This window comes from Trachypithecus francoisi, unplaced genomic scaffold, assembly GCF_009764315.1.
Source record: "Trachypithecus francoisi isolate TF-2019V2 unplaced genomic scaffold, Tfra_2.0 Lachesis_group2, whole genome shotgun sequence".
Classification (NCBI taxonomy): Eukaryota; Metazoa; Chordata; class Mammalia; order Primates; family Cercopithecidae; genus Trachypithecus; species Trachypithecus francoisi.
Genome location: NW_022681465.1, coordinates 114,304,989 through 114,322,276, shown reverse-complemented (window position 1 = coordinate 114,322,276; position 17,288 = coordinate 114,304,989). Strand labels below are relative to the sequence as shown.

The 17,288-nt window shown below is 57.6% G+C and overlaps 1 protein-coding gene across 1 annotated transcript; it reads right to left on the bottom strand.

Annotated features, from left to right (window-relative positions):
• Positions 1 to 3,605: 3,605 nt before the first annotated feature.
• Positions 3,606 to 16,348, bottom strand: N4BP3 (NEDD4 binding protein 3). The gene is given in 6 exon segments (XM_033180183.1): positions 3,606 to 8,192; positions 8,314 to 8,568; positions 8,971 to 9,317; positions 9,320 to 9,470; positions 9,731 to 10,081; positions 15,895 to 16,348. Coding segments are annotated over 5 exon segments (1,602 nt in total). The 5' UTR covers positions 10,052 to 10,081; positions 15,895 to 16,348; the 3' UTR covers positions 3,606 to 7,664.
• Positions 16,349 to 17,288: the final 940 nt, after the last annotated feature.

Genomic DNA, 17,288 nt, shown 5'->3' with positions numbered 1-17,288 from the left:
GGAGCAGTCCTGGAGAAAAAGCTAGGTATCTGTGTTGCCGACTTCTGCTCCCTTTTGGTTGGGCCTCCTTCCAGGGCATCCTCCCCTTGAATCCTCCATGCCTCCCCATGCATCCCTTTCTTCCCCTTTGCGCAACTTACTTTTTTTCTTTTTTCAAAATAGATACGTGGTCTCTCTATGTTGCGCAAGTTGGTTGCGAACTCTTGGCCTCAAGAGATTCTCCACTCTCAGCCTTCAGAAGTATTGAGATTACTGGAGGCCGGGCGCGGTGGCTCAAGCCTGTAATCCCAGCACTTTGGGAGGCCGAGACGGGCGGATCACGAGGTCAGGAGATCGAGACCATCCTGGCTAACACAGTGAAACCCCGTCTCTACTAAAAATACAAAAAACTAGCCGGGCGAGATGGCGGGCGCCTGTAGTCCCAGCTACTTGGGAGGCTGAGGCAGGAGAATGGCGTGAACCCGGGAGGCGGAGCTTGCAGTGAGCTGAGATCCGGTCACTGCACTCCAGCCCGGGCGACAGAGCGAGACTCCGCCTCAAAAAAAAAAAAAAAAAAAAAAAAAGAGATTACTGGAGTGAGCCACCATGCCTTGCCCTGTTTTGTTTTCTTCTTTTCTTTCTTTTCTCTTTTCTTTTCTCCTTTCCTTTCCATTTCCTTTCCCTTTCCTTTCCTTTCTTTGAGACGGAGTCTTGCTCTATCACCCAGGCTGGAGTGCAGTGGCATAATCTTGGCTCACTGCAACCTCCGCCTGCCAGGTTCAAGCAATTCTCCTACCTCCGTCTCCTAAGTAGCTGGGACTACAGGCACACAACACCATGACTGGCTAATTTTTTGTATGTTAGTAGAGACGGGGTTTAACCATGCTGGCCAGACTGATCTTGAATTCCTGACCTCGTGATCTGCCCGCTTCGGCCTCCCAAAGTGCTGGGACTACAGGCGTGAGCCACTGCCCCCAGCCAACCTGTTTTCTTTATAGCACTTGACTTGAAGTTATCTTGCATGTTTATTCATTCTGTCTTCTGGCCCCTACTCCCCATCACCCTCTTTGGGGCCAGGCATGGTGGCTCACGCCTGTAATCCCAACACTTTAGGAGGCTGAGGAGGGAGGAATGCTTGTGCCTAGGAGTTCTAGACCAGTCTGGACAACATAGGTGGATCCTGTCTCTACAAATAACACAAAAGTTAGCCGGATGTGGTGTGCACATCTGTAGTCCCAGCTACTTGGGAGGCTGAGATGGGAGGCTGCCTAGGAGGTCGAGGCTGCAGTGAGCACTGATTGCGCCACTGCACTCCAGCCTGGATAAGAGAGTGTGAGAGACCCTGTCTCAAAAACAAATAAATATGGGCCAGGCACGGTGGCTCATGCCTGTAATTCCAGTATTTTGGGAGGCCAAGGTAGTTGGATCATTTGAGGTCATGAGTTCAAGACCAGCCTGGCCAACATGGTGAAACCCCGTCTCTACTCAAAATACAAAAAAAATTAGCCAGGTGTAGTGGCAGGCACCTGTAATCCCAGCTACTTGGGAGGCTGAGGCAGGTGAATCGCTTGAGCCTGGGAGGCAGAGGTTGCGGTGAGCCAAGATTGCACCACTGCACCCCAGCCTGGGCGACAGAGTGAGACCCTGTCTCAACAGAAAAACTCCACTGGGTGCACGTTTTGTCTTCATCACTGCCTTATCGCCAACACCACAGGCTTTGCACACAGGAGGTACTCAGAGATAATCAAGAAGCCAGTGTTCTCCACGTATACATAAGGAAACTGTGGCTCAATAACCTTATGATATATAGCGGGGGAGAAGGCCCACAGCAGGACTGTGTGCCTGCGGGGGTGTTGAGATGGCACATCCCAGAGATGCCTGCCCAAGCATGAGGAGCCTGGGTGGCCCTGGCCCAAACAGAAGCCATTGGGGTGGAGAGTTGATTGAACCTTGCCTGGGGCCAAGGGGCCCAAGCCGCCTCCCAGCCAACCTGACCTCACAGGCTTTGGCAAATGCCCCAGGCGTCCCTATTTCCTCTCCGGGAGCCTTGACCTGCCTCACAGCCAAGAAGGATGTGAGCAAAGTTGAGGTTCTCCCCCAGTAAGTGGCCATCCTTGCATCTTATTTTCAAGTGTGCACCAAGTTGTATTAAATAGTTGATTTTGTCAGTCTTTCCCCATAGGGATTGTGTTTTTGTTTTTTGTTAGGAATAGGGAGGATTCCTTCAAAGCAATCAATTCTCCCATTAATGCAGTAGTAATCGAATTAACTTTTTGTCAGTGTAGAAGTTTTTTTTTTTTTTTTTGAGAGGGAGTCTCGCTCTGTCGCCCAGGCTGGAGTGCAGTGGCCGGATCTCAGCTCACTGCAAGCTCCGCCTCCCGGGTTCACGCCATTCTCCTGCCTCAGCCTCCCGAGTGGCTGGGACTACAGGCGCCCGCCACCTCGCCCGGCTAGTTTTTTTTTTTTTTTTGTATTTTTTAGTAGAGACGGGGTTTCACCGTGTTAGCCAGGATGGTCTCAATCTGCTGACCTCATGATCCGCCCGTCTCGGCCTCCCAAAGTGCTGGGATTACAGGCTTGAGCCACCGCGCCCGGCCTCAGTGTTGAAGTTTTAAACATTCCCTGTATTCTCCGAAGTTTCAATAATTTGAGTCTCTGGAATAGAATTGATAGTAGACAGATGAATAGGAGAAAAGGCATGCAAATTTATTACATACATGCGCAGGAGTCCCACAAAATGTGAGACTCTAGCAAGGGCCAGATTGATGAAGTCTAAATAGTATTTGAGCTCCAAAAACTGGGGCTTGAGGTTTCTGGGAGGAGGTGGCGACAGATGCTAGGAGGTTGAGGGGAGGAAATGCATGGCAAACAAAGGCTGTCTTGTCATGCAGATAAAACCTCTCAAGGGGCTCAGTCCTCAGAAGAGATGGTATCGCCTTCAGTATCCTTTCCTGTGAGTTAATCATCCATGTTTTATGAGATGCTAGGGAAAGGGCTCAAGACAATGGCATTCCTTCTGCAGGAACTTCTCTTAGAAACAAAAGAACTTTAGAGAAGGCCCCTCCCTGCGCTTCAGGGGGGTTTTGGGAGGGAAGAGGAGTGAGCGATGGTCAGAGACTTGAGTTCAAAGCATTCGGCCTCCCACAGCTCCATACTTTGGGGTATCATTTTCTGAGCCCCAACACCAATTTCCTAGGAGAGGATTTTTAAAATTTAACTCAATAAATGCAGGAGTGGGCCAATCGCAGTGGCTCACGCCTGTAATCCGAGCACTTTGGGAGGTTGAGGCGGGCGGATCACAAGGTCAGGAGATCCAGACCATCCTGGCTAACATGGTGAAACCCCGTCTCTACTAAAATTACACAAAATTAGCAGGGTGTGGTGGCGGGCGCCTGTAGTCCCAGCTACTTGGGAGGCTGAGGCAGGAGAATTGCTTAAACCCGGGAGGCAGAGGATGCCGTGAGCAGAGATCGCGCCACTGTACTCCAGCCTGGCGACAGAGCGAGATGCCATCTCAAAATAAAATAAAATAAAAATAAATGCAGGGGTGGCGCATAGTATGACTTTTTTCCCAAATTTTTATCCAGTTATCCCAGCACCTCTTGTTAAAGAATCGTTCCTTACCCGTGTTTTGAAGTCCTTTATTGTGTAAGATTTTCTACAGAATAGAATCTATTTCTGGCTCTTCATTCTTTCTGTGAGGTGTAGATTATTTTTATACCAATGTCATATTTTTCTTGCTACTTTGTAATATGTCCTAATATTACATATTAGAGCAAAGGAATTAAACACTGCTTACAAAGAAGGAAAGATAAAAAAACCCATACGGTTATTGCGAAAGCAGATCAGTGGTTGCCAGGGGCTGGGGTGGGGCAAGGGGGTGGACTAGAGGGCCACAGGAGAATGCTGGGGGGTGACAGAACTATTCTATATCTTCATTGTCGGTTCGTTATATAACTCTGCATTTATCAAAACTCTAAGTAGGCCCAGAGCAAAATGAAACCATGAGACCCCACCTCCTGAATGGATGAGTGAGCCAGCTGGGAACTCCTGTGGCCCTCCAGCCTCCCCTCTCGTGACATAATCACTTTTGTTTTGTTGCAAGAAGCATCATTCTTGTTCTTTTCTGAATCCAATATGGATGCCTAAGCCCTGACCCGCCAAGGGGAATGGGTTATCAATATCTGAACCGTCACTGCAGGGTCTGTGCCCTCTTTGCAGAAACCCCAACACCCACATACCCTTAGTCTCAGAGAAATGCACCCAGCCTCCCAGATAGGCTTCCTCTGCCTGCTCCATGCTCTGCTGACCCACTTGCCACCATGGAGGCCCCTCTGTTGTCCCTAGTTCTGTCTGAGCACTTCTGGATTCTCCTCTGTTCTCCTTTCCTCCTGCCTGGCCCCAGTCGCTATTTGGAACGGCCTCCCTCCCCCACCCACAGCTAAGTCCCATTAGGGCAGGGGACAGAGGGCCTTGGCCAGCTTGACTTCCTCACCTGAGAAGGCCCCGAATACATCACTGGAACGAATGGCAGCTGGCCCTGGAGTCCCTGTGCTTGCCACAGACCTGGTGCCCACGGATGTTGAACAAACATTCGGAGTAAGTCTCTTCCCCATCCAGCCCACCCCAAGCTCAAATCCATTCTAGTATGGCGGGCTCTGGCTGCTCCTGACTCCACATCCCACCAGTGCCTTCTGGAGTTGCAGAGAAGATACTACCCTACCCTGGCAATGCCCACAGCTCCAAGGAGACTAGGCAAACCAACAATTACAGCAGCATGGCAAGCGCTGACGGAGAGGCATGGGGGCTGTGGGCGCAGGGAGAAGGGAGTGCCCAGGCAGGGGAGGTGGTGAGTTCAGGGAAGGTTTCTCAGAGCACCGAGGGGCTCTGCCTGCAGGATGAGGGCTCAGAGGACTCCAAGGTAAGGAGGCACCACTATCAGTGACTAGAGGCCACTAGTGTGTCAGAAGCCTCAAGGGATGGACCAAGGGGCCCAGGGAGCTGCTGGAAGGGATGACACTGAGTGAAGGACTGGAGGCCCCAGAGGCAGGGAGTCCAGCACCAGAAGGCAGCCACCCTCTGCAGAGCTGGCTGCCCGGACCAAGCCTGCTGGGGAGGGGCTGCAGGGAAGGCTAAGCCAAGGCAGCTGGGAAGCTGAGGCCCCACCAGCAGGAGGGAGGGGCTGCCCCGAGGTGTTAGCCACTACAGTGACACCTGTGATCAGTGACACCTGTGGTCGGTTGGCCCCAGAGCCACCCAGCCGGCTGGGAGACCCAGGAACTGGTTTGTCCAGCCTGGATGAGCTGACGGGGATCCAGCTCTGAGACACCCCAGGTTCAGGTTCAGCTCTTGTGCCCTCCCCCTACATCTGGGCCTGGCTTTGGTTTCTGGCACACCTGCCAAGTTTTGGTACCTCCCACCCACTCCCCACTGGCTGTACTGGCCAGCCCAGCTCCCTAATTGCTGGGTGGGGAACTGTTCTGCAGAGCTGGAATACCAAGGTGGACCCTGGCACCAGGTGTGTGGGCACCTGGCCTGATGGGTCCCTGGCCACGGAGGCTGTGATCAAGGCATCTGGCCAGCACCTGGCTCTGAGGGGCCCTCTGGAGGGGCCATTGTCTCAGAAATTTCCATTTGGGGTTTGGAGAAGTTTGTGAAATGGGAATGGGTACCAGGGGTGTGTGTAGAGGATTGGCCTGCCTGACCTAGGCACTCCCCCTTTCCCTCAGGCAGACAAGAGCTCAGATGTGGGCCTGCATGGGTCTCAGATAGGCCTAGGGGATCTGTCTGGATCACAGGCTCCACCCCAGCCTGGCCAGTGCCAAGACAAGCTGGGGCCGACAGGAAGGAATGGGGTAGAGGGTGGGGCCAAGAAGGGGCCTGCACTGTCTCCAACCCAGACACTGGCTTTTGGAGGCCAGGCTCCCAAACACACCCCCTTGGACACACCCACCACCCACAAGCACATCTTTACACACACCTGCCACTTACATGGCCATAAACACACCATCGCCACAGCAGGTAGTGCACACGCCTCACTCTCTGCCCTGAAAAGGCGGGGTCTCCCAGCTCATGCCTCACACCCATCCCCCGACATCCATGTGCACTAACTCCACTTCACAACCAAGACCCACCTGTGGGCCCTGAGGGGCTGCCAGGCATGACCAGGGTAGCCAAAGGGAGTGATCTGTAGCTATCTGCAGACAACTTCTCCGAAGTTCCCTGAGCTGCCCTGTCAGGGAAGGGACTGGTGAGCTGACATCAGTGTGCAGGCCCCCTGGGGCAGGAGCTCATCTAATTCAGCCTGTGCCCCCACATTCACAAGGTCCCAACACAGCCCCTGGTGCACAGTGAGCACACAATGCCTGGCAGCCGGTCCAACGACGAGTGTGTAAGGAAGCTGAGCTTCCTTCCCTCTAAGAAAGGGAGAGACGCCACTCACACAGCCAGACTGAACCTGTGTTCCAGGCCAGGCACCCAGCGGGGGAGCAAAGGCCCAGAGGGCAAGCCAGGCCTGTGAGAGGCCAGAGGCAAGTGTGGGTTTTAGGGACCAGCCTCAGCTGACAGCAGGGATCTGGGAGGACTGACCATCCTAGAGCCTGGTGCAGGACAGAGGCAAGGCGGGGTGGGGAATGCTTTCTCCTGGAGAGCTTTCCAGAATGCAAATGAATCATATTTCACCCCTACTTAATAATGCCCCAGAGCCCCACTGCTGATGGGGAAATGTTTCCGTTCCTTGCTGTGGTAAAGGTTCTTTACCAAGAAACCCATAAGCTTGCCCACCTCTTCTCCTGCACCTTCCTACAAACAGGGAATGAGGCAGAGCAAGGGGCTGGGAAGGATACTGTTCTTCCCGGCCCCTCCTCTTCTAGGGCCCCCCACTCCTATGGAGGGAGGGAGACAGAAGGTGGGTTCTGGGAGGGGCGGGGCCTGAGCCTGTGGATACTCCTGGGGCCCAGCCTTCCCACCAGGAAGACATTTCATGTTCTCACAACGCCCTGGTTGACTTGCCCTGATACTGTTCGTTCTGAAAAATCCACTGGTGCTAAAGAAAGGAATTTCAGCCCACATGGCAGCTAAGGAACTGTGTGGGGCTGAGGCAAGGAGTAGGATTCCTCTGCTCACAACATACATGCCCAGTGGCCACGAAGACAGGTGCGGGGCACACCCTTCCACTGACCACGGGCTATGGGAGGAGCTGCTGCCCAGGTCAGCAGCCTCAATCCTGACCATCCATCATCCTCTGGTCTCAGGTCAGGGACAGGCTCAGCGTATTCTGAGCTTCTGGTAGAAAACGGTGGTTTTATTCTGGGGGAGGCTAATGTTCCCACCCCAGCATCCTTCCATGGAGGAAGGCCCCAGTCCAGGTCTTCAGCCTCCCTTTGACCTGCCCTTCGGGACCTTGGAGCTGGTGATCCCCCAGCCTCCTTCTCTGGGCCACATCCACTCCAGGAAGCAGGGCCGGGCCCTTCCTAGGTGCTCCTCTGCCAGGAGGGCCTTGTCCTGGCTCCTGCCAAGGCACCCTACCCAGCCCACGTCCCCACTGGATCCCTCCTCTCCTTGCGCCTCCCCAGCCCTGGCCTGGCCTCTGCAGGTTCCACCCCAATCAGGGCAAGGGAAGGCTGAGCCGGCCGCCTCAGGGCACCTTCTGACAGCGTTTCTGCTGTCAGCTCGCTCTGCTGGCCTCAGATCTTGGAGGACTCCAGCCGGGGACTCCAGGGCGTGGGGGGCTCCCGCAGTGCCCGCAGTTCCTGCTCCAGTGCCTGGTTGCGGCGGTACATGTCCATGTAGCCCCCCTGGATCTCCCGCTGGTAGCGCAGTACGCGCTCCTTCTCCTCCTGCCAAGTCCGCCGCTCCTGCTCGAAGCGCAGCGCCTGCTCCTGGCCCCGAAGTCGCTCCTGCAGCAGCTCAGCCCGCAGCTGCTCAGCAGCGTCCCTGGCCTCGCTGCCTCCTGCCTCCCCCAACAGGCCCCTGCTCTTGCAGTCATCAGTCTCACAGCTGCCTGGGGCTTCCTCCCGAGGTGCCTGCTCCTGCAGGCTGCGCACAGCCTGGCGCAGCCGGACCAGCTCTGCGTCCTGAGCCTGGGCTTGTGCCCTGCTGCCCCGAAGTTGTGTCTTCAGACTGAAGATCTCCGCCAGCTTCTGGGCCAGTTCCGCCTGGGCCTCACGCAGCTGCTGCTTCAAGAGGCTAATCTCTGCTGTCTTCTGGCACACCTAGGGGATGGGGAGGACACAAGCAAAGTAGCGTGTGGGGGGCCGGTTTGGGAGGGGGCAGGCAGAGGAAGGGACCGGCAATGGAGATGGGAGACTCTCGGAGCCCTGTGTCATCTCTCACCTCCCATCGGGCTTCCTCCTCTGGTCGTGCACTGGGGTCAGCCTCTGGGAGGGTGCCGGGGGCCCGAGGCTCTGGAGCCAGGCCCTGCTGAGCGCGCAGCTCCTTGCGCAGGCGCCGCTGCTCCTGCTGAGCCATAAACAACTGCAGCTGGAGGTTGCGCTCGCTGCGCTCAGCCTTCTGGGTCACCTCGTGCAGCCGCTCCACATACAGCCGCTTCAGCTCAGCCAGCCACAGCCGCTGGCGCTCCTCCAGCACCTGTCAAGGGGAAAAGATGCATCCATCGTGGCCCTGCCCCCTAGACGCGACCCGGAGCTCCACCTGATACTCCAGCCACTGATCAAATCCTGTGCCCCTACACCACAGGACCCAGCCACACATGCGCTTTAACCCTGGATGCCCTCTGGGGTGAGGTGTCCCCATCACATGGCCCTCCCAGGGAGCCTCTCTCCTTCCTTCCCACACAACTCCAAGGCAAGGACCCCCAGTGACATGACATCCCCACCACCTGGGATGGAGGGGAAGGAAGCCGAGCCAGCTCCCTCTTTCTTGCTCTCTTGTGTCCACGGCCATGTGGGTGAGCTGGCTATGGCCCCTCTCTCTGGCCTGTACCCCAGTGCTGAGGCACAGAACAGGACTCCAGGGCAGGGGCTCCCTCACCTGTGTGAAGGGGTTGGAGCAGTCCTCATTGCCGAGTCCCCTCTTGAGCTCCTCACAGGTCTCGGGCAGCACGGCTCCCATCTCTTCCGCAGAGGAGCAGGAGAACTCGTAGGGGGGTGGTGGCTCGGGCAGGCAGCTCAGCACAGCTGGTGGCCCAGCCTCCTTGGGTCCTCGAGAGGCCCGGTCCAGGGAGCCCCCGAGGTGGTTAAGGTGGCCAAGGGAGGAGCTGAAGGGGCCAGGGCCAGTACCAGGACTGCGACCAAAACTACCCCCACTGGAGGAGTCGGACAGGCTGGGCTCGGGCTCAGGGCCGCCCTCATCTAGGCTGAGGGCGTGCAGCAGCTGTGCCCGGGGCTCAGGGGCGGGTGGCAGGCCAGCGTGTGCAGGCTGCCATTGCTGCGCCACAGCTTCTGGCCTTTGTGGGCTGCCAGGCTCTGCATGGACAGGAAGCCTTTACCGTTGCCCGCCGTAGGCTTGAACACCGAAGGGCGAATGCAGCACTGCCAGAAAGGGTAGAGAGGGCAGGTGTGAGACCTGGGCAGCTGCCTGCTCTACCTCCTGATGCTCCCACAGCCCCTGAGGGATCCTCTTTGAGACCGCGGGGCACGTGCCACCAGGAGGCAGTGAACAAGTCTCAGGCCAGCCCATAGCACGATTTTCGTATCTCAGCATGCCCCATCCCCACCCCATCCCAACATCAGGGTCTCCAAGGAGACCCCACCCTCCCCACACCTTGTAAGGGGCACGGGCAGAGGCGCACCTTGTCGAAGCGACCCCGCTCCGGCAGCGAGGTCTTGCTGAAGTCACCCGCGCAAGGATGTTCCCGGTAGTAGAGAGTGGCATAGTCTGCAGGCTCGTTCCGAGGGGCCCGCTTGGTGCTCTTGCCGTCCTTCTTGGGGAAGTGCAGGTAGCTGAAGAGCTCACGATGGCCCAAGCCCTTCCGGAGGAGCCCATCAGGCTGGCGGGAGCCCTGAGACCCGGCAAGGGCCGCCCGCAGCTCTTCAGGGGACAAGTCGTGCCGCTCCAACAGGCTGCCCACGCTGCCCATGGCAATGCCAGCAGGGCCTGGGGCTGTGGCCATGAATTTTCAACAGGGCACAGGCAGCTGCTTCTGGGAATTGGAAAGCTCCATTGGGGCAGGTGGGCACTGGCGACCCAACTTCCCTGGGGCCTGAAAACAAGGCACTTGCTCCCTGTAGCTCCCCACAACCTGGCCCAGGCCCAGGTAAGGCAGATGTGGGTCCAAGAGAGAACCCCGGGACAGGATCCCTAGACTGGCAAGAGAAGGAAGTAAAAGCCCCAAAGCCACCTGCCCATCTGTCACTTGCTGGACTGAGTCTAAGGAAGAACAGTGGTGCCCCAGCCATGCACCAAAGGGCCAGCTCCACCTAGGGGCCTGTGTGGGATTCAGAAGTACGGGGAGGGGATAGGCCCTGAAGCAGCAGGACAGGAACCCTCCTCCCAGCACTGGGCCCGCACAGGGCTAAGGAAGACAAACTCAGCCTGGCTGAACCTGACCTTGCTTACCCTCCTGCCATGTTCCCCACCAAATCTGTGGGGTGGGGAGAAGGCACAGAGACCCAAGGCCAGTGGGACCCTCCTTCCCATGGGAGAGGGATAACCCCTGCAGCCCCTCTTCCTGCAAAGGGTCAAAGCTCCCCAAGGGAAACATCTGGCATGGGGTGGGGGAGGGTTGGGGGCTACAGTGGGAGGGATACAAACAGGAAGGGTCCAAAAGGAGGAAGGATGACGTGAACAATGGCCACAGTTTCCGGGACAGGTGTTCCCGTCTGGGCAGTGGTGGGAGGAGGAGGGAAGGGGCAGCTGGACTCATGCCAGCCCCTGCATATGCTCTTATTCCAAAGCCCACCACCCGGCAGGGTGGGTCCCAAATCCTAACCCTGGCGGAACCAATCGGTGTGTGACCCCGGCCAAGCCACTAACCTCAGTGAGCCTGGGCTTCCGCACACACACCCTGGTGACGGTAACACTTATCACTGGGATGCTGGGAGGATGGGGTGGGATAGCATGACAGAGCACCCAGTCCAGGGCCTGGGCCACAGCCAGGGTCAACAGGCCGGCTGGAGCCCAGCTCAGCCAGGCACACAAACATCACCAAGGGACTAAGCTGACAGACCAGCTTCCACCTGTGCTGGGCCACACACTCTGGAGGCAGGGCTGGTACCTAGCCCCCTGGGGATCCTGTGAACAGCCCAGTGCCCAGCATGGAGCGGGCGTGCAGAAAAGTCTGGCTGAGTGAACGAACACCACCTTCTCTGCCTCCCACCCGCGCAGCTGCTCCCATTCTCAAACAGAAGTCCAGCAGGCAGGCTGCAGCTGTGAGTCCCCTACTGCCACCCATGCTTCCGGGCACCCACTCCTGCCCCAAACAATGGTCGTTAGGAGGTTCCATCTTCCTCAACCATTTCCAGGTTTTGTGTTTGTGGAAGACAAAGCTCTCCGGGAGGGGGACCTGCCCCAACCCCACAGTCTCACCTCACCCTGTGCAAAAATGACCTCAGCTCTCCCCCTACCAACCCCCAGACCCAGGATGGGGTGAATCTGGGTTTGCACACCCCACCCAGCCCAGCCCCTGAGAACACACATTGCAGGCCGCACAGGGGATGCATCCAGGTAAGGAATCATAGGGGCTGGGTTCCTACAGTGATTCAGCCTTGCATAGGGGTCCTGCTGAGTCTTTTTTTTTTTTTTTTTGAGACAGGGTTTTGCTCTTCACTCTGTCACCCAGGCTGGACTACAGTAGTGCAACCATAGCTCACTGCAGCCTTGAATCCCTAGGCTCAAGCCATCTTCCCACTTCAGCCTCCTGAGTAGCTAGAACCACAGGTGCGTGACACTGCCCAGCTATTGACCCTTCTTAAAGGTAAGGTCAGTGGGGCTCAGAAAGGTGAAGTAATTTGCCCAAGGTCACAGCTGGTCAGGGCTGCCCAATGTCTAGTGGGGACCTAGGATGTCACTACCCACAGCCAAAAGTATTGGAATGGAAGCATCCTGCCTCCTCGTCTGATACCTCCTTGCCACGACAAGCCCACCCAGCCAGAGACGTGGTTTGTCCACAAGCACACTCAACTCCTGTTGCTGCTTCTTGGGGAGGGGACAGCAGAGACCTGCTCTCCAGCCTGCCCTCACTCTCTCCAGGGGACTCCAGACACAAATGCTCGGCCTTTTGCCATGCCTCAGTTTCCACATCTCTGAAGTGGGAAAGGGCCGGGCACGGTGGCTCACACCTGTAATCCCAGCACTTTGGGAGGCTGAGGCAGGAGGATCACTTGAGCCCAGGAGTTTGAAACCAGCCTTAGCAACATAGCGAGACCCCATTTTTATTTTTATTTTTAATTTTTATTTATTTATTTATTTATTTATTTTGAGACAGAGTCTCGCTGTGTCACCCAGGCTGGAGTGCAGTGGCACGATCTCGGCTCACTGCAAGCTCCGCCTCCTGGGTTCATGCCATTCTCCTGCCTCAGCCTCCGAGTAGCTGGGACTACAGGCGCCCGCCACCAGCCACCACGCCTGGCTAATTTTTTGTATTTTTGGTAGAGACGGGGTTTCACCATGTTAGCCAGGATGGTCTCCATCTCCTGACCTCATGATCCGCCCGTCTCGGCCTCCCAAAGTGCTGGGATTACAGGCTTGAGCCACGGCGCCCGGCCTGACCCCATTTTTATTTTAAAAAAAGAAAAAAAAAAATGAAGTGAGAAAGAGCCTGCCTGCCGGCCTTTCTCAAAGAATTACTGCCACAGATGCAGGGGAAAGGGCTTGTGAACTGTAAGCCCTGTGTGGCCCTGGGGGCGGCGACATTGGCAGCAGTGTCACATACGTCCACCTGCACCCCAAATGCACACCATCTCAGCTTCCCGAGGGCAGATGCTCACTTCCTGTCTCGGGGAGAGATAACCGACCCTCAAGGTTCCCCACCAGACATCTCAGGTCCAGGGAGAGTCCTTGAGCTAGAGGTAGCCATGGGCCGCAACAGTGCATACAGCCACACACACCACAGTGTGCCACATGTCAGCCCCACCCAGCAGTACACAGAGCCCATGTTAGAGGACACGGTGCGGACAGTCACGTCCAGCAGCAAACACAATCATACAGCTGTGCACAAGGTCACCCACAGCACTGAGCACCTTCCAGGACACACTGACAAAGCAGGAGCAGCCCAGTGGCATGATGACCCAGTGTCCTTCCCAGCTCCTGGGCTAGTGAAGGAGCAGCAGACAGCCCCTTCCCTTTGTCTCTCCTTAGGCCCCCCACCATCCCCACTGTGCCCCTCCTGGCTGACTTCTCTGACTGTATTATCAGCTCCCCCAGCAGGGCTGAGGCCCCCAGCTTTCAGGACGCTCCTCTCTGCCTGTGTCACAGAGTGAGGACAGTCTCTTTTCCTAAAGGGGTCCATCCCACCTCCACCCCCTCCCCCAACACACACATTCCTTCTTTCCTGTTGCTTGGAAGCCCAGGGATTGCCTGCTCAGGGCAGGGCAGCTGTGCAGACTGGAGGGGATTTGGTGGGGGAGGAGGGAGGGACGACAGCAAGTGCCTTGCAGCCTCACTGGAACATCAGAGCAAAAAGCCGGGGTCCCTGTACGGGTCGTGGAGAGAAGGGTAGGGGGACAAGTCAAGTGCCTGGGCTTCCCTGCCCTGGAAGCTGCAAACCCCAACCACCCAGCTGGCTAGATTTGGGCCGGGACGCTCAAGCCTCATTCTCCACAGGTCCTGGCTGGCCCCAGTAAGGCCTCTTCACTCCTGCTCGCTGCCACCAGTCCCCTCACCCCTCTCCAGTCCCCAAGATTAGCGGGCAGCACTGGAATCTCTGTGTTCAGAGAGATTCCTCTCTTTCAGACCAATCCTTGGTGGAGATGGAAGACATAGCGCCCTGGCCAGGAAGCAAAGAAGGAGAGGATGCACTTTCTTTGAGGGGGGAGTCCCAGAGCCTGTTGGTGCCCTTTTGGGTCACGCCAAGGGGCACTATCACATCCTCACGAGACACACAGGAGATGAGTTCTATCACCCCCCACTTCACAAGAGAAAACTGAGGTTCAGAAAGTGAAGTAATGCGCCTAAGGTCACGTTCAGCCGTAGGGGAGAAAGCACACAGACTCCCAGGATTAGAAGTCCTCTCTGACCCCACCTTGCATCTCCTCTGGGGTGGGACATTCCAGTCCCCACACGGGTAGGAGTACCGCCTGCCCCGGCTACAGTCAGCCCCTCCTGAGCCCTGGCCCAAGGGAAAGGTCCCACCACCTGCTGGGGGATCAGCTCTGCTAAGGGGCGTGTCTGCAGCTGCCCCTAAGAATGGGACTGGAATGTCCCAGCTCCAAAAGAGGGGGTAGTAGGCAAGGGGAGCCCAGAGAGGGGTTTGGAGAGGCTGGCCCACCCCATCCCCTCTGTGACAGACACTTGAGGCAGAGACCAGGGGCTAAAGCCTGCAGAAGCGGTGCTTAGTATCACTATATAGTCCTTCACGGCTGTACCACACTCTACAATTTTTTATCAGTCCTTCTATTTCATTATCTCATTTCATCTCCACCATAGCCTCATGGGGGCAAACAGGACAGTAATTACCCTCACTCCATTTTAGAGACCGGTAAACTGAGGCCTAGGAAGGTGAGGTGAGTTGTCCAAGATCCCACAGTGAGAAGCAATCTCAACTCCCTGGACAAGGTCCTCTCTACCTTAGCAGGTTGTCCTAAACCAGGAGTCACAGGCTCTCCTCCATGGGCACACACTGCTCTGTATGTATCGCATGTATGTCTGCCCCGGCCTTCACGCCTGTTTCTCCCAAAGACACCTGCAACCAGGCTGCTCTGGATTGCGGTCCACCAGGCCTGGAACCCCTCCTGCTGCCCCCCAGGTCAGGAAGAAATGGAGGAAACCTGCCTCATGGGGACTCCGAGTCCCTGTGCTAGCTCTAGCTCTAGATGCGGTGGCAGAAGCAGGCTGGCCGCATTCATTGACAGTCTCGCACATGCACACCCACACGCTGCCAGCCGGCAGAGAAGCCCTGCTTGGAAGGCCCTGGGAGGAGGCTGATCACCGCGCCCAGGATGGCCTCCTGCGTCCGCTCCCTCCCGAGGACAGCCAGGCCCAATCTGTTCCTATGTAGTTGGGGTCAGGGGGTGGCCCAGTAGGAGACAACGGATCTCAGTTCTCTTTCTGGATACAGCCAGGGCCCTGATTTCGGCTCGGCCCCAGGCCAGCCCTCACTTTAGCCAAAGGCTGTGGCCGGGACTGGATCGGGTGCTCTGGCGGTCAAGACCTAGGAATGTCCCCTACCCGCAGACCCGCAGCTGCAGCCCGGTGGACCGGGAATACCTCCTTTATAGGATGTGTGGGAGGCGGCGAGAGATCTCATGAGGAAGTCAAAGGGGCAAACAAGGCTGGCATCCCCATGGAATTTGTCTCAGGAAAGCAGGGGTGAAGGCGAGGGCTCCCCAGAGCTGCGTGAGGTCCCCGAGCTACCTGGGGGGCGGGGTGGGAGGCGCGTCTCCTCCTGGCCCCTCCCTGGGGCCTGCCGGGAGCGGCTGGGCAGGGGGGCGGAGGCCGAGGTCAGACTCCGGCGCCAAGGACGCCTGCCCCACCCAGCCGTGGCGCAGGGGTCCCGCGCGCTGCTCCCAGGAAAGCGCGTTTGCAGGGGTTGGGGAGAGCAAGGTAGCCTACCGCCTGCCCCTCCAGCGGAGCCTCAGGGTCGGTCCCCGATCCGGCGCCTCGGTGACGGGGAGCAGGGGACACCTGGGCGCGCGCCGCACCTTGCCACCCCCGCCCATCTCTCAAACGGGAGCCTCGGCCAGCGGGGCAGCAGCTTTGCCAAGGACGCCAGAAAACCGTACCTTGGCGACCCGCCCCAACCCCTCTCCACCCCCCGAGTCCCGTCCGGGTCCCCAGCCCCTCGCGCGCCCCACTTACCATGCTGGCGACGCGCTCGCCGACCCGCGGCTCTGCAGCCCTCGCGCGTCGCAGCTCCCCCGCGCGGATTTGAACCCTCCTGCAAGGCGCCGGCTCGGGCCGGGACTGCGAGCCGGGTCGGAGCCGCGAAGCGGCAGGCGCCGGGAAAACGCGGGCGGGCGGGCGGGCGCCGGCGCCGGAGCCGGATTGGCGAGGGACGGACGCGCTCCGCGGCGCTCGATCGCCTGCCCCAAAGGCGGAGGGAAAACCCGGCCTCACTCACCCGCGCGCGGCGAGCCCACAGCCCGGCCCCGGCCCCCGGATGTGGGGGGCGGGGCCGCCTGCCCGCGAGCCAACCTGGGCCCCGCCCGGCCCCGACCGCGCCCCCGGCCCCGACACGCCAAGGCGCCGCATGGCGGTGGCCGGGGGAACCTGGGCCGGCTGCACCTCGCGTCGCTGCCTCCCTGAGCGCCCCAGGTCGGACCCGAGGGGTGGGCAGCCCCAAGCGCAGCCCACGCCCCAGAGGGCGCACAGCCAGCCGGCTCCTCCTCCCTGGCCGTTCGCCTCGCCCGCCTCCTCTAAGGGAGAGGCGCGTGAGGTCCCTCACCTCCCTAATTGTAGCCGCCTCCTCTCCGGAAAATATGATTTCCCCGCTTTGGGGCTGAACCACAGTAGCTGAACCACGGTAGTACTTTGAGAAGTGAAAAGATTTTACCCCACGACTCTGGCTGAATTGGGCACAAAGTTATTTTCTTTTTGCCTCCAAAGTGTTCTAGGGGCAGCAGAATCAGGTGCCTTCAGGGGCCAGAAAAATTACGCAACTGAGTCGTGAGCTTCCTACTGTAAGACAGTAGGAAGACAGGGAAACAGACACAGACACGTAAAGAATTCATATTCGAGAAATTAAAACACCGTTTCTAATTCAAAAGTTAAGCATAGAGTTACCATATGACCCAGCAATTATATTCCTCAAACAAGTAATGTTCTTAGAAGTACTAGTCACGGCCGGGCGCGGTGGCTCAAGCCTGTAATCCCAGCACTTTGGGAGGCCGAGACGGGCGGATCACGAGGTCAGGGTATCGAGACCATCCTGGCTAACACAGTGAAACCCTGTCTCTACTAAAAATACAAAAAACTAGCCGGGCGAGGTGGCGGGCGCCTGTAGTCCCAGCTGCTCGGGAGGCTGAGGCAGGAGAATGGCGTAAACCCGGGAGGCGGAGCTTGCAGTGAGCTGAGGTCCGGCCACTGTACTCCAGCCTGGGCGACAGAGCGAGACTCTGTCTCAAAAAAAAAAAAAAAAAAAAAAAAAAAAAAAAAAAAAAAGAAGTACTAGTCACAACAGTCAAAGAGCCAAAAGGTGGAAACGGCCCAAACTAACAATTGATGAGAGTGTAAGCAAACTATGGTAGATTCAG